Here is a 21,834-nt window from a genome sequence, read left to right as displayed (position 1 = left end):
GAGTGATTTGTATAAAAATAAAAACAAAAACATACCTACAACATTTCAGTTATTGACTTTATTGTGGTTAAGGCATACATGTGTAACAGTTAATCCAGTGGTTTGGTCCCTTATGCGTAATATGCCATAGTGCTTTCCAGCAAACCTTTCATAAATAATTTTAAATTTATCCATAATCCTTGGATCAGTAGTAATGCTGGCTATATGTTTTAGTTGTCCCTACTTCTAACACCATCAACTAGACTAAAATACTGTCTGAAACTACAATTAAGAAGCACAGGAAATATCTGAGGCCTAAATTCTGGAGTATTAAATCAACATATTCCAGACACTGTTTTTGAAACATCATATCACCATTAAAATATCTTGAACGTGTTACCAATTACTTTAAACAACAAGTGGCAGTTTTTAGCTAATAGCAGTGATTACTGTGCTAAACGCTGGAAAATTGCTAGAGAAGCATAGGTTTAATAGATGTGATATTCTAGTTAGAGTTAACATCAACAGCATCACTCTTTTCTGCTTTCTTAGTCACAGCTGTTTCCTCCGTTTTTTTCCTCCCGCTTGGCTCCTGCCTTGGATTTGCCGTGTCCCTCTTCTTCTTTCTCTTTTTTAGGATTGCGGGTTGAGGTGAGAGCTGAGCGGCTCTGATACCCATAAGTGATGCTGGGTGTGCTGGAGAAAGCCAACCCAGAACTGAAGTGGGTTTCTTCACCCTCCAGTAGCTTTCTATGAGGACATCAATGAAGATTGGTCAGTGATTATTAAGTGATTATTAATTTTCTTTCTCAATGCATTAGTACTCTAATGTGGAATCATTCATACCTGTATGCTGCAATTTCAATGTCTAATGCCATCTTGACATTCAGAAGGTCCTGATACTCCCGGAGGTGACGGGCCATTTCACTCTTAGTATTTCTAAGATCAAGGTCCAGCTGCCCAATCGTTTCCTGGTGAATAAGATTTAAATATATATATATATATATCAATATGAGCCTTAGCACAAACATATTCCATAATGCCCGTCATAAAATCACCAAAATATTCTTAATATGTTGAAACCAGTCTGCACTTTTTACATTCACATGACTATTAATTAATTTAGCTCAGCACCTAAATTAGACCATCCTTCTTATAAAAGCTCATGTGAACCTTTATCTCTTGGCATTGACTGACCATCTCAGCACAAAGTTCAAAGACGCTAATCTGATTTACGTTGGCACTTCTTTCACTTTCAAAAGATGAAAGGTCATAGATCATGTCTGGGAAAAATCTTAAGACAAAATGATCTGGATACTTTATATGGCAGCGTACTTAATGTTCACATTTGTAAAGTGTCTAACCCATCAGGCAGTTCTAACACATCATTATAAATATAAACTGGGTAATCATTCGGATTTCTTTCATCAAGTGAGCATGACCTTGCAGAAACCTCCCTTGCAAAATCCTCTTTATCAAGAGACTCTTCTTAGTGGAATTAACCTCGGCCACCTTCTCGTCTGCGATTAGTTCAGCACCATGGACAGAGCACTCGGCTACTTGACGTGCCATTTCAAGCTGTTTCAGTCGTGTGCTGTTTCAAACTCACAGTTCTTCTCATTATTACATTTACATTTTTCATGAGCTCCTAATATTAATTGGCTGATTACATTAAATATTTATATTTTTAAACATTTCTGTGTCATGCCGCAGGACTATTAAAAATAACTAATGAAGGCAAACAGTTGATTAAAAATGGTGAAAACCAGTCAGAGCACATAAAACATGCTTTCCTCTATATATTATTATAAATACAAAATAAATGTAAATACATAATATAAATGTAAAAAAAAAAAAGTAAAAAAAAAACTTCAATGAGATCAGAGACAGATAGATAGATAGACAGAAAGACAGACTGGTTGACTGATTGGTGGATGGACAGACAGATGGACGGATAGATAGATAGATAGATAGATAGGTGGACAGATAGGTGGACAGATAGATAGACGGACATACGGATGGAGAGACAGACAGATAGATAGATAGACAGAGAGACAGGCAGACAGATGTACAGACAGACAGACAGATTGGTTGACTGATTGGCGGACGGACAGACAGATGGATGGATAGATAGATAGATAGATAGATAGATAGATAGATAGATAGACAGATAGATAGATGATAGACAGATAGACAGACAGGCTGAAGGTCTTCATCACCTTTGTCAGAAACTCTGAGCTTGTGGCTCACCCACAGTTCCCCAAGGGGCTTTTGGTAATGACCTTGCAGCGAGAAAGATAGATAGATAGATAGATGATAGACAGACAGGTGGACAGACAGATAGATAGACACATATGGATGGAGAGACAGACAGAGAGATTGGTTGACTAATTGGCAGACGGACAGACATATAGACTTAAAGACAGACTGATCAATAGATAGATAGATAGATAGATAGATGATAGACAGACAGACAGACAGGTGGACAGACAGATATACAGACGTACGGAGAGACAGACAGATTGGTTGACTGATTGGCGAACGGACAGACAGATAGATAGATAGACAAATTGGATGGATGGATGAATGGACGGACAGACAGACAGACAGATAGATAGATAGATAGAACTTTTTCATTCTTTAAATGGATATTTTTATAATTAAATTGTGTTATATTTTTTTATTCATGTTTAACCCCAAAATGATAGATAGACAGACAGACGTACAGATGGAGAGACAGACAGACAGATAAATAGATAGATAGATAGATAGATAGATAGATAGATGATAGACAGACAGACAGACAGGTGGATGGACAGATAGACAAACATACAGACAGACAGACAGACTGGTTGACTGATTGGTGGGCGGACGGACGGACAGATAGATGGATAGATAGATAGATAGATAGATAGATAGATAGATGATAGACAGACAGACAGACAGGTGGACAGACAGATAGGCAGATGTATGGACAGACAGACAGACAGATTGGTTGATTGATTGGCAGACGGACAGACATATAGACATAAAGACAGACAGATGGACAGACACAGATAGATAGACAGACAGACAGATAGATAGAACTTTTCTCATTCTTTAGATAGATATTTTTATAATTAAATTGTGTTATAATTTCATACATGTTTAACCCCAAAATGATATGTAATTTCTACCTGATAACCTGCGACCTCGGCATTGTGTGCATCTTCCATCTCGTGGATCTGTCGTTCAAGTGACTCGTTTGTTCCTCGCAAGGTTTCGATTTCAATGGTTTTGGACTGTAGTTGTCTCCTGTAGTCGTTGATCTCTTCCCTTGTGGCTCTCATGGCCTCGTTGGTTTTAGTGGCCTGTTCATTGAGGCTGGCGAACTTTGATTTGTACCATTCCTCGGCAGACTGCAGGTTCTTCGACGCGAGGGTTTCATACTGCCCACGGATCTCTTTGAGGGCCGAGGTCAGATCCGGCTTGGATAACTCCACTTCCACAGATATCTGGGCTGCCTGGATCATACCAGTCAACTCCGCCACCTCTTCATCATGCACTTTCCTCAGAAAATTGATCTCGTCCAGGAGGGACTCGACCTTTCTCTCCAGGTCCACACGCACCATGGTGGCATCGTCCACATCTTTCTTGAAGGATCTGAGCGTCTGCTCTGCCTCCTCCCGCGCTCGGATCTCATCCTCAAACTTGCCTCGAAGTTTCTGCAAGTCTTCATCTATACCTTCTCGTTCAATGAGAATGTGAGATTTTTCGTTGTTCAGCTCGTCCACCTGGGCTCGCAGATCCCGGATCTCTTGCTGATAGAGGTCAGCGAGTCTGGACGGCTCGTTCTGCCTCTGGCGCAGACTCAGGAGTTCGGTCTCCAGCACTTTATTGTGCTGCTCCAGATTGCGCACCTTCTCGATAAACATCGCGAAACGATCATTGAGACCCTGGAGTTGCTCCTTTTCATTGGTTCGGACGATTTTAAACTCATTATTTAACACAGCTGTTTGAGAGAAATCCACGCTGTCGAAATGCACCGGTGAGAAGGAAGATGACCGGCCCGATCTCTTGTAGTACCCCGCTGGAGAGGCGCTGCTGCGGGAAAGAGAGTGAGACCTAAAGCCGCTGGAAGACATGGCGCTCCGTGAGGAGACATTGCTCATCCTAGCCGTGGAACCGGTGAAACGAGGGGTTTCCCCGAATATCTTTCTATAGGATGAGGACATGTAGTTGTCTGATCCGTAACTCATCTTCGTCACAACTAAAGGAGTCTAAAATGGGTGTGCTTGTCATTATATACCCGGCGGACTGTCCCATTCAACAGCCTGTCATGTTCCCTCTGGTGGTGACAATTAAGATGAGAATAAACATATTTTCAGAACATTAAAACATGCATTTAGTTGTTATGTTTTCAGCAGGTTTGACATTTGCACACAAATGACAGATTTTTGGGTCGCTTAAACTGTTATGTGTCGATGGAACTGTCCAGCTTTGCGCAGTGCTGAAAGGACCCGAAATTTAACAGTTAAATCGATTTAGGCTTGATTTAAGATCTTATTCGGATCCTGAATTTCTTTACTCTTTAAGCTATAAATCTTTTAGATGCCCATGCATTTTTAGACTGCATTATGAATAAAACATTCTTCAACCCAGCCTTTTAGGAAAGAGACTTTACTTTTCATTTACAATATTAAATAAATAAATAAATAAATAAATAATCTTTATCCCAGTCTGACCAGATGACAAGTGCCCAAAACTATTTTTAATACAATAATTATAAATCAATCAATTAACTAATTAGTGCTTTTAAACGATTAATCGCGATTAATCGCATACAAAATAAGTTTTTGTTTACATAATAGCCTATATGTGTGTGTACTTTGTATATTTTTCATGTATATATAAATACACACATACATATTTTCAAAATATTTACATGTATTTGCATATTTATATTCATATAACTGAGTATATTTTCTTAAATATATACATGTGTGTGTATTTCTACACAATAAATGCACACAGTACACACATATATTATGTGAACAAAAACCTTTATTTTGGAAGAGATTAATAGTTTGACATCACTCAAATAAATAAATAAATAAATTTAAAAATATATAAAATAACGGTCAGTGTTCTTACACAACTGAAAAAAGCATAACACAGGCTCACAACTGTTTGCTGGTTTTAGATGGTTTAAGCTAGTACACCCTAGCCAACTCAAAAGTGTCTAAACAGTATTCTAAAACCAGCAAACAGACACAGGTTTGGGAAACCGTCTAAGACTGTTAAGCTAGTTTAAGATGTTTTTTTGTCAGTAGACTTACAAATATATAAAATAATCTTATAATCAGTGTTGGGGGTAAGGCATTACAAGTAACGCAAGTTACGTAATATTATTACTTTTTCCAAGTACCTAGTAAAGTAATGCATTACTTTTTAATTGACAAGAAAATGTCTGAGTTACTTTTTTCAAATAGGCAACGCCAGTTACTTTTACCCCCATTTATTGATTAAAAGGTTTCCTTTCCCCATGTTGAGAGAAATCGTGAGTAAGATGTTCTAGAATAAATGTGAACATGCACTAATTCATCTCACTCACAAAAAACAGATTCAGTATTCCTCAAAATGAATAAAAACAGTGAAATTCAACTCAGAATATGACGCAAACCTGCAATAATTAAATATGTTAAATAATACAAATATCCTTTATGCATTTAATACCATTTTATTAACCGATGTCATTACTGCCGACCTTCGTTGATCCAATTCAACCATACTAATAAGCAAAAATTACTCAAGATAATCTAACATTTGTTTTCCTTTTTTTATTGCTGAAGAGTTGATATTTTTTCTTCTGCCGTCTACTGTACAGATGTGAATTTACTTTTCTCAAAGCCTGAGGCTTTTGATGTGAAAAGGCTTTTACATTTGCCAAAAATAGAACTTTTTATATTAAAAACAAACAAGCAAGCCCTGCCCAGATTTAAAAAGTAACGCAAAAGTAAAGTAACACATTACTTTCCATAAAAAGTAACTAAGTAACGTAATTAGTTACTTTTTTAGGGAGTAACTCAATATTGTAATACATTACTTTTAAAAGTAACTTTTCCCAACACTGCTTGTAATATTCATAACATTTCCGGTCGTTTTTAGAATTATGAACAAATATAATTTATCGCGCAAATTGTCTTCAGCCCCCCACCTAAATTAATTTGTACTACAAAATATGGAAGAATATTTTTTTCATCAGATGAACGTTACATGAGTTTCATTTGAAAAAAAAAAAAAAAAAGTATTTTGCTATTTCAGAAGTGCTGATATGAACAGTTCATGTCAAATAAATTCAAACCACGCATGTATTGATTAAAAATCTGGCAACATGCTCTGAAGTTGACAACCAATAGATGGCGATATTTGTCTTCCAAAATGTTTTGAGTTTTGAGTTTTCTACAGATTTCTGCCTTATTTGTATCACGTTTGTTCAGTAGATATGCATTAGTGATGAAATACAAGTACATAATTTTACAAGAATTTTATTCATGTCACTGTCAACAGACATTAAAAAAATAAATAGGAAAGTAAATTATTTTTTTTTACTGTAGTTGTTCTGTTCGTTTCAGATTAGGTTATGTAGCTTATCTATTATCTCACATTACTTCCACAGACTATCAACTCTATAAACTGTTTTTAAATGAGTTTTTAATGTTGTTTTGCATCTAATCATGTAACGTAGTTGCTCGATGGACATCTAGTGGCTGGAAGGTTTGCGCATGCGCAGTGTGCAGATAGCGCAGAACTGCAGTTGTTGGTCACTGAAGGAGCTGAGGTAAGTAGCCTACTGACACTTAGCGGAGATATAACGCCTTTCAAGAAGCAGTAGTTATGTCATTAAATTGCAGCAGAATAACTGGGTATATGAGCGTTATAGCGACAAACGGTTTCTTCCATCTTATGCTTTAGTTTCCGGTTAATTAAAACTAAAGGAATGTTAGTTAGCTGGTGTGCTAACTTTACCCTCACGGAACTGCAAGAACAAGAGAAAAGATCTGCTCGCATGTTGCTTTGATATTAATAGTAAATCTTTAAAGTTATTCTAAGGCATAATGTGAAAACTTAATATGGCATTTATATAAATGAAACAGCAGGTGCTTTGAATTCAAAGCTCCTTTGACTCCTAATATAAATGGATAAGACAAGTAACGTTATATACCCGTTTATTGTCTTGTATATATGCAACGGCAGATAAAGATGTAAATAATATGCATAATATTTATGTTTGTAGATTTTTTATGGTTGTAATTTTGTAATTCGTCTTTTATAAATGTCACTATTTCTCTATTATTGCTAAACCTTGTAGCGAATGAGAAAATAATTTGCATTTGAGAAAAACTAATAAAATAACTAAAATATTCAAAATATTGTGTGACTTCTTTGAGGTTTCCTTCAGTGTTAAAGTCCTTTTAAGGGGTATCTAAAGAAGTATCATAAACCTGGTACTTTGTATTTGTTTTCAGGCAGCTTTCTGTAGTTGTGTGTTCTTCCTGTCGATGCTTGTTTATCTCTGATACAGGAAATACTGTTACACTGACTTAAAATTATAAGTTTAGCATTACAATAAATGTGATGAACATTTTGAGATTCTGTTTAAAATAGTTTGAATGTGTCTGGTCTTTTTTGCTAAGGTTTGCATATCACCTGCAGGGCTATTGTGCAACAATTTAATGTGGTGGAAATTTAACCTCTGAGATACTAAACCAGTGCGCTTATTCAAATTCATTATGTTCTGCTGTCTGCCTGCGCTGCATTTTAGAAAAATTAAAAAATCTTATTTTTAAATGTTGCTTTTCTTCCCAGAAATATAACGGTTAAAGATGACAACCTCTTGGAGTGATCGGCTCCAGAATTATGCAGAACTTCCTGCCAACATGGATGGTTTATCCATGAAGAAGTACAGAAGAGAGGTGCATCACAGGTACTAAGACATTTCACTAATGCTTTCAGCTTTGAAGGCCATTGCCATTCGGTAACTTGAAAACAGATCCATTGTCACATACAAGTAACAAGTCACAAAACAAGTAAATGCAGGCTTGTTATATAATTTTCTTGTAGCAACAGTTGGAAAAAAAATGACCTTAAATGACCTGGTCTCCACTCCAGTTAAGATTATGGTCAATAATAAAACCATATTCTCATTGAGATTTAAATTTTATGTGCTCAGTGCTTTTGAGTACATAGAAAACATCAATTTAAGTCTTCAAAAGGATTTGTAGACTTGTAATTATCTTTGTTTAAAATTTAATATGGTGAGTAGCATGTTTACTGTTTCCATGCCGTCATGTTGTTCTGTGGATGCACCTGTGTGTACATCTGTTTGTCTGTCAAAACCTGTCTACCTTATTGTCAGCTTGCATGTAATTTAAGCAAAGGTTGTGTATTGTAAACTTTTTCCTCGATCAAAAGAATGAGTTGTTTTCTCACTGTGCCCAACTATTGAATATTTTAAGTATTAAATAAAAAATGACCTTTTAAAAGATCATTGTAACAGTGGATATGCACATTATGATACTCATATCTCATGTTTTAGCAGGCTATGATTACTTATGCCTTTTGGCATGTTAATTTGGCCCGTCAGCATATTACTTTCAAGTTCCTAAAATGCTGTGTTTGCCATGGCAAACAGTCATTTCATAAGAGCAATGAAAAACATGGAAGTCACAAAGTGCAGTATTTAAAAATGGTAAAAAGACCTGAAATGTCATTTATAAGCGTACACAGTTCATGTAGTGGCGTTAGCCAGTGTGTACTGATGTAATATATAGTCCATGTATTCCTTTATTACAAAGCTTACCACAGGAACTGGCCCACTGTCATCCATCTATGAGGTATGCCAAAGTTTTGTTGTTGACCTGCAGTGCTGACTGATCATGTGTTGTGTACTTGATGTTTTTTTCTCCCATGTACTCATCACAGCACAGCACTAAAACCACAAGATGAACAAAACCATCAATGCTTTTGCACTGTGCTGTGACTGTATGTAGGTATCCAAAGGAAGAGCTGTGATGGGATTTGAATCTGTGAGATCATTCCTTCATTCTCCCTCCCTCTAGCTACATCTTCTTCCTTCATGCTCTTAACACATCATGTAACAGCTGATTTGTTACTAGTAGAAATTCAGCTACATTTTAATGTTTAACTGCAAATGTGTAGTCAGATAAAGATGAATGAAAAGAAAAATAATTGCTTTTAACATCATGACCATAGTGCAATTGTAAACCGTGTAAAATACAATAGCAGATACATACATGTATCTTCAAAATACTAACTCTAATATATTAAGCTTTTTACTTTTTAGCCCTTAACTGTCAATTAAAAGTTTCAAAGGTTTCCAAATGCGAGAATTTGTATTTGAGCGTGTATTTTAGTTAGCTAATTAATAATTGTGATGAGTCTTAAAGGAGAAGTCCACTTCCAGAACAAAAATTTACAGATAATGTACTCACCCCCTTGTCATCCAAGATGTGCATGTCTTTCTTTCTTCAGTCGTAAAGAAATTATGTTTTTTGAGGGAAACATTTCAGAATTGAACTTCCAAAATGCAGTTTAAATGCGGCTTTAAATGATCCCAAATGAGAAAGAAGGGTCTTATCTATCGAAACGATCGGTTATTTTCATTAAAAAAATACAATTGAAATACTTTTTAATCTCAAACGCTCGTCTGGTCTTGCTCTCCCTGAACTCTTGTGTATTCTGACTCAAGACAGTTAGGGTATGTTGAAAAACTCCAATTGTATTTTCTCCCTCAACTTCAAAAATCATTTCAAAATCATCCTACATCCCTGCAAGAGTACGGACCCAGTCTGTGCAAAGTGAACATACAAAGAAGATCAAACACCCTTAACAAAAAAGGTAAAACAGTGATATAGGGCGATTTTGAAGTTGAGGGAGAACATGAGATGGGAATTTTTCGACATACCCTAACTGTCATGACCCGGGAAAAAATGCTTGGGGAGAACGAGACAAGACAAGCGTTTGACATTAAAAAGTATATAAATTGTATTATTTATTATTAAAATAACCGAAACGAGTGGTGTTATTGTAGCCAGAAAATAAAAAATAGTCAGGAAAAACTTGTTTTTCATGTTGGTAAAACAGATGTGTTCAGCAGACTATGAAGTTGTTTTTCCTGATTTTTTTATATTTTTTTATTTTTTATTTATCTTATTTTATTGACCATTCTGTTTTTGGTCTGTTTAGAAACAGCGTCAGTCATTATCACCCAAAAAACTTGATTCAACTGAAAAATCAAGGAATATTACTACCATGCCATTTGCTCTACCTCATATTTTGCTGCTGTTGGCCGAACTAGGATTAGATATGATTTAACCAAATGTATAAATTCTGACGTATTGCTTTCACAGGTCACAGTGAGTCAGTGTAACTCATTATTTACCCTAACATAAACTCCCATAGAGCTAAACAGCTTACAGGTTGTGCTCAAGGCAATGGAATAATACAGTCTGCTGAATGTAACACAGTTTATTAAATATCCATGACGTTCATCTTAAACTGACTCTGTTTTTATCTCCACAGAGTTTTTGTCAATAGAAGTTTGGCAATGGAGAAGATAAAATCCTTTGGCTTTGATATGGACTACACCCTAGCAGGTAAGATGAAGTAATAATCTCTCTATGAGCTTCTCTGAAACAGATGAGGTCTGCGTTGTACCTTGTAAGTTCAAAAGAATTGTGAAGCATTGCGAAATGGTAACACCATAGCATGGTGCTGTAAAGTAACACTAGGTGTTATTTATTTGGTGGTGTCATGATGCTGTAAATAGCACCCTGTCTTCAGCTGGCTCATGTCAGACACATGATTTTTTGCGCTTGAAGCTCTAAACCAGATGAATGGGCTCATTGACATCCATGATATAAAATGTCCTTTTGATTGGTCACCTTGCTGTTCATGGATCTGTAGTAATAAATGATAATGAAAAGGAAAATGTTTCAAATTCTATTCCCAGCACACAGCCTAATATTAACACCAAATACGACCTGCTTAGATCAATGTGCATATGTGTAACTCTCCTCTAATTGCAGAGCAGTGAATTTGCTTACCATATTCCAGCAGACAACATCCATACAACATTTTTTACTCCATTGAGTTGAACTTTATGTAAAAAGGACCATGCTGGTCAGTATCTAAATGAAATCTTAGGCTAGCTTTGTAAAGCTTGATAATGGGGTCAACTCAGTTTCAGCAATGTTGACATTTCCTTCCTCTCTTTCAAGCAGAACAGTCATATCTTTGGGGAAATGTTCATTCAGCTGATCTGGCTAATTTTGTTTTGAGGTCCAAAGGGATTTCTTGCAACATGCAGCATATTAATACAGATGTTTTGTAGCTGTCTGGTCCCTATACAGGTCCCAAAAAAGGTCTGTTCACTTCTACAGAAAATTATGCTCCTTGAGGGTTGTTTCTTGTCGACTTGACAACAACAAAGCACAGTCACTCAGTCATTCACTCAGATCAGTTATCGTTTTATTTTTATTGAAGGTGGAATGGTATGCCAGGAAATGCCAGTGATTAATCTGTTTTATAATAATTTTTTTTACATAATTAAGTCAATTTAAATGGCCAGTGTCTCATAAGCCACAGGGATAAATCAAAGGGTTAAATCTTGAAATGTATTAAAATAGAAACCAGTTATTTTAAATTGTAATAATATTTCACAATATAGTTTTAACTGTATTTTTGATCAAATAAATACAGCCTTGTTGAGTATAAGAGAATTCTGTCAAAAACAGACCATTAACTTTTAAATGTGATAATGTTTTTATGGCCATGTTTTCACCACATTTATGCACTATATCAGATGACCTTGTGTCTGTTTTTTTCTCTGTTAATAGTGTACAAGTCTCCAGAGTACGAATCTCTCGGCTTTGATCTGACTGTGGAAAGACTGGTTTCCATTGGTTACCCACAAGAGCTGCTAAACTTTGTTTATGACCCTGCTTTTCCCACAAGGTGATTTTCTAACACTCTTTTCTTAACTGTGTTTTCACTAAATGTTTTCATTCACACAAATTCTGTATTTTCCAGAGGCTTGGTGTTTGATACAACGTATGGAAACCTGCTGAAAGTAGATGCATATGGAAACATCCTTGTGTGCGCCCATGGTTTTAACTTCCTGCGTGGGTGAGTCTGCACTCATAATTTAAGAGCATCTGATGCCCTGCATAGTAAAGCATAGTGCTCACTTTGTGTGTTTATTCCCCTACAGTAAAGTTGTTTTCAACCCTAGTAAAGCAAAAAAGTAATTAAAAAACTTATTTGGAAGAACATGCACAGGTGAATCATTAACAATGAGACAAAGGTGCATTACGGAAATAAAAAGCATCACTTGTGATTTTATATAGATGTTACAGTGTTTTAGTCACACCTCCAGCAAATGTCATAATTTGTGTTTTTTTTTTTTTTTTCAGTCCAGAGATAAGAGAGCTGTACCCAAACAAGTTCATTCAGCGTGGAGATACAGAGCGATTCTACATCCTCAACACACTTTTCAACCTCCCAGGTTAAAATATTCTATCAGCTAATACCAAAAATCAAAAGAATATATAGAGTCCATCTTTAAGCTAACATAGTTTGTCTTTACACTTTATTAGAGACATACCTCTTCGCCTGCCTAGTTGACTTCTTCACTAGTTGCTCCAGATATACAAGGTTTGTTTTTGTGCCTTCATTTTAACGCTTCTGTAGCTGCTCTGGTATGAGAGTATAGTAGATTTTTGAGAATTGGCATTTTATGTGACCTTTTCATTTTTGCCACCACAGTTGTGAGACGGGCTTCAAAGATGGAGATCTTTTCATGTCCTTCAAGAGCATGTTTCAGGATGTCAGAGATGCTGTGGATTGGGTCCATTTCAAGGTAAAGGTTATTTTCAGGTGCCTTTTCTTTGAAAGAAAAAACCTTTCTTGACTCAATATAAATGTCATACTATGGGTAACCGCTTCTGTATGACATTTCAGGGCTCACTAAAAGAGAAAACGGTTGAAAACCTGGAGAAATATGTGGTGAAGGATGTAAGTAAACCAAATTATTCAACAGCTTCTTTCAGAGCTTACCTTATTTCCCTTTGTATGTTTATTCATAATGAATTGTAGTTTATAATTTAGACATAATTCTTTTTTGTGTTTCCATATCTTTTGTCTTCTTCATCTAGGCTAAATTACCATTGCTTCTAAGCCGAATGAACGAAGTTTCCAAAGTGTTCCTTGTTACCAACAGTGACTACAAGTACACAGATGTGAGTTATTCTAAATGAAAGGAATCCATAACCATCTGACAAAAATCTGTTGGATTTTCATCAGAAACAAATGTAAAAAGCAATTATTATCTTCTTTTCTTTTTCAGAAAATCATGACATACTTGTTTGATTTACCACATGGTCCAAAAGTAAGTAATCTTCTGTATTGTTGTTCACTAGGATATCAGTGGTACTTAGTTGATTTTATATGTCTCAGATCCACAATGAAAATGTCTAGTGACAAAGGACAATACACATTTCACATATAATTTGTCGAAAACATGAACCAGCAAGCTGTACTGTGTAAAAGTACACTCTGAGGGTTAATTTGCCAGTTATGATGTGTCTGTAATATCACAGTTTTCATTAAAAAGTGTCCTAATAACAAATGTTGAGAAAGAGGATATGAACAGAAAGACAGGGGGTATCAGGGGCCATATAAGAACTCATTTTATTGCAGTTTTATCGCATACACAAAGACAGTGACAGACTGAATCTATTATTTCTTTATTACAGGCTGGTACGCCTCACAGGCCCTGGCAGTCCTACTTTGACCTTATTCTGGTGGATGCCAGGAAGCCAGTGTTCTTCGGGGAGGGCACAGTCCTGAGACAAGTGGACACGGTAAGATACGTTGGACTCACATGAGCAGCTTAATGTGACAGACTCATAGATCCAGCCATGTTTTTGTTCTGTAGACCACTGGGAGACTGAAGATCGGAACATATACAGGTCCCTTGCAACATGGCATAGTCTATTCTGGTGGTAAGAAAAAAAGGATGTCGTTGTTCACAATTTTTTTTTAAATTTTAGTCTAAAATGCCTTATTGGATATGCTTTTTCTCTCCCCAGGTTCTTCAGACATAGTTTGTGATCTACTGGGAGCAAAAGGAAAGGACATCTTGTACATCGGTGACCACATCTTTGGAGACATTCTGAAGTCCAAGAAGCGTCAGGGCTGGAGAACGTTCCTGGTGATTCCTGAGTTGGCTCAGGAGTTACATGTGTGGACTGACAAGAGCAGTGAGTCTGTGACAGGGCTATTATAGTTAACTAAAACTAAAACCATAAAAAAATGTTCCCAGATAGCACACATACATCTGCAAGATGTCTGTTAAAGATCACTTGATCTGGAAAGCATCTGCTGTGTACAAACATATGACAGACATCTATAAGATGTCAGTTTTACATACATTCTAAACTATAAACATCTTAACGACATCTAATAGATGTCTATTTGACATCTGATAGGAGATGCACTGTAGACGTATTGCAGATGAGCAAACACTCTAAAAAATACATCTTGCAGATGTAAATGCAGATGTCAAATAGACATCTCCATGAAATGAAATAAAATATAAAAAAAAAAGAAATAAAATATTAAAAAAAGAAGATTAATTCAGCTAGTTGCCAAAGCTACATTTCTCATTTTCATTTAGTGTAATTAAAACTGAAATAAGAATGTATAAAAAACTATATAGACATTTTTTTTTTTTTTATTTAACTATCTAAACTATTTATTTAATTAGGGCTGTCCACCTAATCGTTAACTAACCATTAGTTGATGAGTAGAAGCTTGGTTGACACAATTTTATTAGGAAGTTCCACAGGAAGTGGCGTAGTCACGCAGTCCGTGACAGATCACTAACGGCTGGTCTATGTGGTATATAGTATATCGGGCAGGACATCCAAATGCTCACCTATCATTCATCGACCTCAAATATGGCTTTTCATCTGAAAGATGTATGTAGTAGCAACTTTACATTGCTGCTTAATGTAATGTTAACCTAGAAAAATGTGTGCTATTGAAGTGTCTGCAGAGTGTGGAAGCGAAATAGTAGCACGCTCTCTGCGTTACAGATAGAGGCGCCAGTGCGGTAACTTGCTCTTAAAATACTCCATCATTTTTGGTCATACATATTAAAGTTATGCACCCTTCAAATCTGTAAAGACTCGATTTGTGTGCAGTCAGAATAACAACAAACATTGCGCTTTTGTAAAATATTTGAAGCAAACAGGATGTGCTTTCTGCCATCTCGGTCTCTGTGAACTTGAGTGCGAAACTTCAAAACTCTGTGTATACTTGACTTACAGACATGAAAAATATATTTATAGAGTGAAATGTCTACTTTCAAATGAACCAATTCAAATAGAAAACAAATATTATTAGATTATGTAATCTGTATAAAACATGCATAGAGGCGCATTACTATTGCGGAGATGACGAGTCAGTGTCGCTGACTTCATCTCTTAACCCGGAAACAAAGAAAGCCCTGGATTATCAATAAATTGTTAAAAGTTAATGCAGTGTCCTTGCTGTTTTTTGTGTGCGCTTGAACGCTTATTAGGCTATGTAGGCAATTAAAGTCTCATTATTATGATTTATATGGTTTGTAAATAAACTCACAACTAATAGTTGACGCTATTTTAATTCTTAAAATGTCAACTAGTCAACCAGAAAAATCTTTAGTTGAGGGCAGCCCTACATTTAACTAACTTTAAAATGGAAACAGAGAATCTAAAAATAAAAACTAATACTAAATATATTTAGAAAAAATCTTGCTGATACTAAAATAACAGTGGTCCATGCAGACACACATTAAGTTAAATTTTATTTGGCGTGGGAGCAGATGAGTACAGTTCACTATGTTCTTTTTTTTTTGCAGCACTGTTTGAGGAACTACAGAGTCTGGACATTTTCCTGGCAGAGCTGTACAAGTAGGTAACATCCGTGAACTCTTGCTCGAATGTTTGCACCGCTGCCATCCAGTGCCCGTGCGTGCTCTGAGTCATGCACTCATTTACCCGGAGAAGGACACGTCGCTCCCTCCCTGCTGTCTGTAGCCATTTGACATGCAGATAAAGGGGCGCACATTCCTTTCTATTTTAAGACCGATGGTTCACATCTTCTATTACTTTAACTCATTCGACACTATTCTCACCCCAAATGTCTCTATTTCTCCTGCCATTTTTTTCATCCTTTCTTTCTTTTGTCCACAGGCACTTGGACAGCAGCAGCAATGAGAGGCCTGATATCAGCTCTCTTCAGAGGAGGATTAAGGTATAATTCTTGATACACAGAAAAGTAGTGCACTTTGGATTGTACTTCCACTCCATTTTAATGTATTTTCCATGTTTTCCACATTTAAAAACAAAAAATGTTAGTCATCCAAAAAAGAATGGGAGAAATTATTTTCATTCTTCAAAAATGTGCATTTTGGCAGCAAGACAATAGCCCCTTTCACACAGGAAGTTAACATTAGGAAATTCCCGCAAACTTACTGGAAAGACTTTACTACTAAATACAAAAATGCGCTAGTTACACAAGCAGTGGTGTTCCGTCTGTTTACCGGTAAAGCACCATTCAAACTTCAGTTTTAAAATACCAGTAAATCCTGTGACATCATTAACCGTAAATGACCTCCAAACGATTGTGTTTGTAAACATGGAGGGGTATACATGGTCAGTGTTTTTGTTGATGTTTTCATTTTTGTGTCAAACGTTCACATTCATGCAGCTGCTTTTGGCCCAGAGACATTGTATTAGACCGCTTAAAACCGAACTATACAACACGGAATAAATACATAATCTGCATCAAAATGTTACGATTGGCCCAGAGTAGACATCTTACGTCAGCACATTCTGAACTTACACATGCTCATACTCATACAACTAGTGATTTACTAGTAATGTTACAACTTCTCATACCAGTAAATTGCCAGAACAAATTTACTGGTATTTTTGAAAAGGTCCTGTTCAAAACTGATCTACGGTAATTTACCAGTAAAGACTGTATGTGTGAAAGTGTCTAATGAGATGTTAAACATCAAATACTTAATAGAGCAAACATGTGCATCAGCCAGTTACAAGATTTTAAAATATGTGACCCTGGACCAAAAAAAACAGTTGTAAGTAGCAAGGGTATATTTGTGGCAATAGCCAACAATGCATTGAATGGGTTAAATTTTTAGATGTTTCTTTTATGCCAATAATCATTAGGATATTAAGTAAATATCATGTTCCATGAAGATATTTTGTAAATTTCCTACTGTAAATATATCAAAACTGAATTTTTGGTTAGTAATATGCATTAGTAAGACCTTTTTTTGCTCTCAGATTCTAAATTTTTAAATAGTTGTATCTTGGCCAAATATTGTCCTAACCTAACAAACCATACATCGATGGAAACTTATTTATTCAGCTTTCAGATGTATAGATCTCAATTTCAAGAAATTGACCCTTATGACTGGTTTTGTGGTCCAGAGGCACACATTCATTTCGATGGAATAATTATATTTAGATGCCAAGTTTATCTTTATAATTTACCTTATTTTATTTTAGTCCTATGTTTAATTACACTAATGATATTTTATTATTTAGTGAAGTAATTATTTTTTTATCTGATTAATTGTAGATATACTCAACAGATGTAATTACACTACCATTTAAAAGTTTGAGCTGTTTATTTGTAGAAACATTAATATTGTGAAATATTATTAAAATGTAAAATGACTGCTTTACATTGTTGTTTTTTTAAAACTTAATTTGCTTAATTGCAAAGGTAAATTGTCAACTGCCATTACTTTAATTTTCAGTGTCACGTGATCATGTAATCATTCAGATATGTTGATTTGTTGCTCAAGTAACGTTTCTTATTATTATCAATGTTGAAAACAGGTGTACTGCTTAATATTTTTGTGAAAACCACCATGACATTTTTTTCAGATTAGTTAAATGGAAAGTTTAAAATATCAGCATTTATTTGAAATGTCAGTATAAATAAATATTTATAAACTATATAAATGTCTTTACTGTCACTTTTGATCAGTTTTAATGCATAGCCCTGAAAGGAATACAAATTTCCATCACTTAATTTAAAGGGATAGTTCATCCAAAAATAAAAATTCTGTCATTAATTACTCACCCTCGTGTCTTTCCAAACTCGCAAGACCTTCGTTCATCTTCGGAACACAAATTAAGATATTTTTGATCAAATCCGAGAGCTTTCTGACCCCGCTTAGATGAACAAAGGTCTTACTGGTTTGGAACGACATGAGGGTGACTAATTAATAACAGAATTTTCATTTTTGGGTGAACTATCCCTTCAAACTCTTCATCATGTACTGTTTCTCTGATTTTCTCAGAAAGTGACCCATGATATGGACATGTGCTATGGGATGATGGGAAGTCTGTTCCGCAGTGGTTCTCGCCAGACTCTGTTTGCCTCTCAAGTGATGCGTTACGCTGACCTGTACGCTGCGTCCTTCATCAATCTCCTGTACTACCCTTTCAGCTACCTGTTCAGAGCCGCCCATGTCCTGGTACGCTCAACAAATGCATTACAGTTGATTCATCACTAATCAGGAAACTATTAGTAAACCAATTTTTGTCTGTTGCTTTACATTTAGATGCCTCACGAGTCCACTGTTGAGCACACTCACGTGGACATCAACGACACGGAGTCGCCCATGGCCACACGCAACCGCCACTCCATCGACTTCAGAGACCGCGAGTGCAAGAGACACCAACTGACCCGCTCCATAAGCGAAATCAATCCCCCACACCTCTTCCCCCAGACCCCACAAGAGATCACACACTGCCACGATGAGGATGACGATGAGGAGGAGGAGGAGGAAGAGGAAGAGGAGGAATAAGTCACGTTAACTGGAATCGGGTTCTTAGAGATGTGTCTGCGGTTTAAATAAGTATAATCATTGCATTCACACTCAGCCGTATGTTTTATAGAGATATAAGAGAGGATGTTTATTTCTTGCAAAGCATATTACATATTTTAGAGTTTAAGGTCCGATGAGAGCATGAAGCTAAAACTGAGTTTTGATAGTTCTAGCTTCTTATTTTTGAATGAGGTTTACAGAAGGCCTCACTTTAAAACATGGAAATGTAGGAAAGAGTTACATTGATATTTGCATGATATTGAGGGAACAAATAACAGTTACAAGGTACGTCATTGACTTAAGCTTGAGGAAAATGCATGAATACTTATCCATGAAGTAATAAATTGCCTTTGAAATTTGGATAAGAGCCATGTAGCATGCTGGGAAATGTCACACCAACAATGCAGCTTGCTCAGTATCTGACTGCCTGTTTAAGCGCTGTAACATCGCCATTGCCATCTTTTCAAAACCAGTCATATGCAAATTGCTGTCATGTTATTGGCTAAAAAAAAAAGGAACACATGCAACTGTTGCCGTTTAATGCAGAGTGAGATACAGGGTTTTGGGTTACTAGATACATATTTCCCTGTATGTCTTATGCACTTGCCATTAACACTGTGTTAATATTAGACCGTGAATCTAGATTCATTATTTTCTATTTTTATATCCACTGATATAAAAGTCATTTCAACCAGGTATACTGAAAACATTGATGTTAGTGTAATGGTTCGTTTTTGGCAGTTGGCTATGGTTTTGAGATTGGGAGCTGGTCTGAATGTTTGACACAAAGCCTTGTGGGTGACAGTGGACCAACGGAAGCTCGTCCATGAGTCACGCTATGCCATTTTTAACATTTGTAATTCAGTCCACATCCTGAAACTTTGGTTTTGACAGATGTGGTGCTTTGTTTAGCACCATTGTTTTTTGTTATTGTTTTAAATCAAAAAGGGAATTTATACTGGGTCCATGTTGCTCTTATACCATGTAAACTCATATATACTGTATTGGTTTATTTTAAACAGTGTTGTTGATTTTTTTGACTGGAGTTCATTCAAAGCCATCTTGCAATTGTAATATGTGAAGGGACGCTTTCATAACCAAAGACTGTTATTGGCGTCCTTCGTTTAAATTCACAGATGCTGTTGAAGATTCATTTTGTGACTGTATTGTGTGATAGCGATATATTTGAAAACCGCTTTGTTTATTTTTAAGCTTTTTCATTCAGGTTATATATGCTGTATTTGAGGGGTGTGGTGTGTTTGTGATTCATCTGTATTTTTTTTGTTTGAAATCTCTAGATTTGTTTGAGCCCAAGGCCTGTGAACCCCTTTTTAAAATAGTTTCCTGTTACTATTGTTTTGTTAAGGTGTTTTGCAGGATTTTTGTTTTTATTATGTGCTTTTCTGTAAAACGAACTGTTATGACAGACAACGTGGATGGATTACATCTTACTGTAGTTTTAATGTAGAGATAAATCAGAATGCTTTCAAATGAGAAATATTTTCATTTTTATGTTTTGCATTGTTTGTTACACAGGATTTGTTTTCAGTGCTTTGGCTTGTTGGTATGAAGAGAATAAAGTTCCTGTCATGCAGCACCCCCTTGTGGTCATTCAGCAATAGCTGTCTTTGCATCTTCACAAACACACATGGAAAAATTGTCTTCACTAGCCTGTGTATTACGCTTCAAACAATGGCAAAAATACATATATACACACACACACTACCAGTCAAAAGTTTTTGAACTGTAAGATTTTTAATGTTTTTTAAAGGAGCCTCCTGCTCACCAAGCCTGCACTTACTTGATCCGAAGTACAGCAAAAACAGTAAAATGTTGAAATATTTTTACTATTTAAAATAACTGTTTTCTATTTGAATATATTTTAAAATGAAATTTATTCCTGTGATTTCAAAGCTGAATTTTCAGCATCATTACTCCAGTCACATGATCCTCCAGAAATCATTCTAATATTCTGATTTGCTGCTCAGAAAACATTTATTATGTAGAAAACAGCTGAGTAGAATTTTTTGGTGTTCCTTTGATGAATAGAAAGTTCAGAAGGACAGAATTTATCGGAAATCTTTTGTAATATTATAAATGTCTTAATCATAACTTTTGATCAATTTAAAACATTCTTGCTAAAAAATATTAATTTCTATAATTTCCCCTTAAGCAAAATAATAATAATAATACTGACTTTTGAAGGGTATAGTGTATGTTACAAAAGCTTTTTATTTCATATAAATGCTCATCTTTGGATCTTTCTATCATCAAAGATGCTGAAAAAAATTACTCAGCTGTTTTAAATATTGATAATAATAATATAATAATAATAATAATAATAATAAAATGTTGCTTGAACAGCAAATCATCACAGAATGATTTCTGAAGGATCATGTGACACTGAAGACTTTTTAGCTTTGATCCCAGGAATAAATTACATTTTGAAATATATTCAAACAGAAAGCAGTTATTTTAAATAGTAAAAATATTTCACAACATTACTGCTTTTACTGTATTTTGAAAAAAATAAAAAAAATAAATAAATGCAGGCTTTGTGAGCAGAAGAGACTTTTTAAAAATATTAGAAATCTTACTGTTCAGAGACTTTTGACTATATATATATATATATATATATATGACCAAAAATAAATAAAGTTTGGGTTAACCAGTATTTCCAATAACAAAATCAAAATGGGTCAAATTTGTCCAACATAATGTAAGGACGGGTAACAGCTCCGGCCAAATAAAAGCTATATCAGTTTTCTATTTTAATAAATCTTAATCAATATTATTAGAAGTAAAAAAAAATTTGTAAAAACCACCTGAACCAGCGTTACATCTGTTACCATCTGAACAATCTTATTGGAAACATTCAA

The 21,834-nt window shown here is 35.5% G+C and overlaps 2 protein-coding genes across 3 annotated transcripts; one reads left to right on the top strand and one right to left on the bottom strand.

Moving 5' to 3' along the window:
* Positions 1-43: 43 nt before the first annotated feature.
* On the bottom strand, positions 44-4,257 carry inaa (internexin neuronal intermediate filament protein, alpha a). The gene is made up of 3 exons (XM_051126358.1): positions 3,156-4,257; positions 826-950; positions 44-729 (listed from the first exon to the last, which is right to left on the bottom strand). Exons 1-3 carry the CDS (start codon positions 4,215-4,217, stop codon positions 528-530), a joined length of 1,389 nt encoding a protein of 462 aa, XP_050982315.1. The 5' UTR covers positions 4,218-4,257; the 3' UTR covers positions 44-527.
* Positions 4,258-6,733: 2,476 nt separating this feature from the next.
* On the top strand, positions 6,734-20,552 carry nt5c2a (5'-nucleotidase, cytosolic IIa). 2 transcript variants are annotated; one of them, XM_051126005.1, is made up of 19 exons: positions 6,734-6,799; positions 7,828-7,945; positions 8,817-8,855; positions 10,564-10,637; positions 11,880-11,997; positions 12,073-12,168; positions 12,456-12,547; positions 12,639-12,696; positions 12,808-12,901; positions 13,003-13,056; positions 13,197-13,280; positions 13,388-13,429; positions 13,797-13,904; positions 13,979-14,045; positions 14,133-14,303; positions 15,947-15,998; positions 16,281-16,341; positions 18,425-18,601; positions 18,689-20,552. In XM_051126005.1, exons 2-19 carry the CDS (start codon positions 7,845-7,847, stop codon positions 18,932-18,934), a joined length of 1,734 nt encoding a protein of 577 aa, XP_050981962.1. In that variant the 5' UTR covers positions 6,734-6,799; positions 7,828-7,844; the 3' UTR covers positions 18,935-20,552. The 2 variants fall into 2 exon arrangements, with proteins under 2 accessions (XP_050981962.1, XP_050981963.1); XM_051126006.1 differs by lacking the exon at positions 8,817-8,855.
* Positions 20,553-21,834: the final 1,282 nt, after the last annotated feature.

The sequence above is a fragment of the Labeo rohita genome, chromosome 13, assembly GCF_022985175.1.
Source record: "Labeo rohita strain BAU-BD-2019 chromosome 13, IGBB_LRoh.1.0, whole genome shotgun sequence".
Lineage (NCBI taxonomy): Eukaryota > Metazoa > Chordata > Actinopteri > Cypriniformes > Cyprinidae > Labeo > Labeo rohita.
This window is presented reverse-complemented; position numbering and strand designations above follow the sequence as displayed.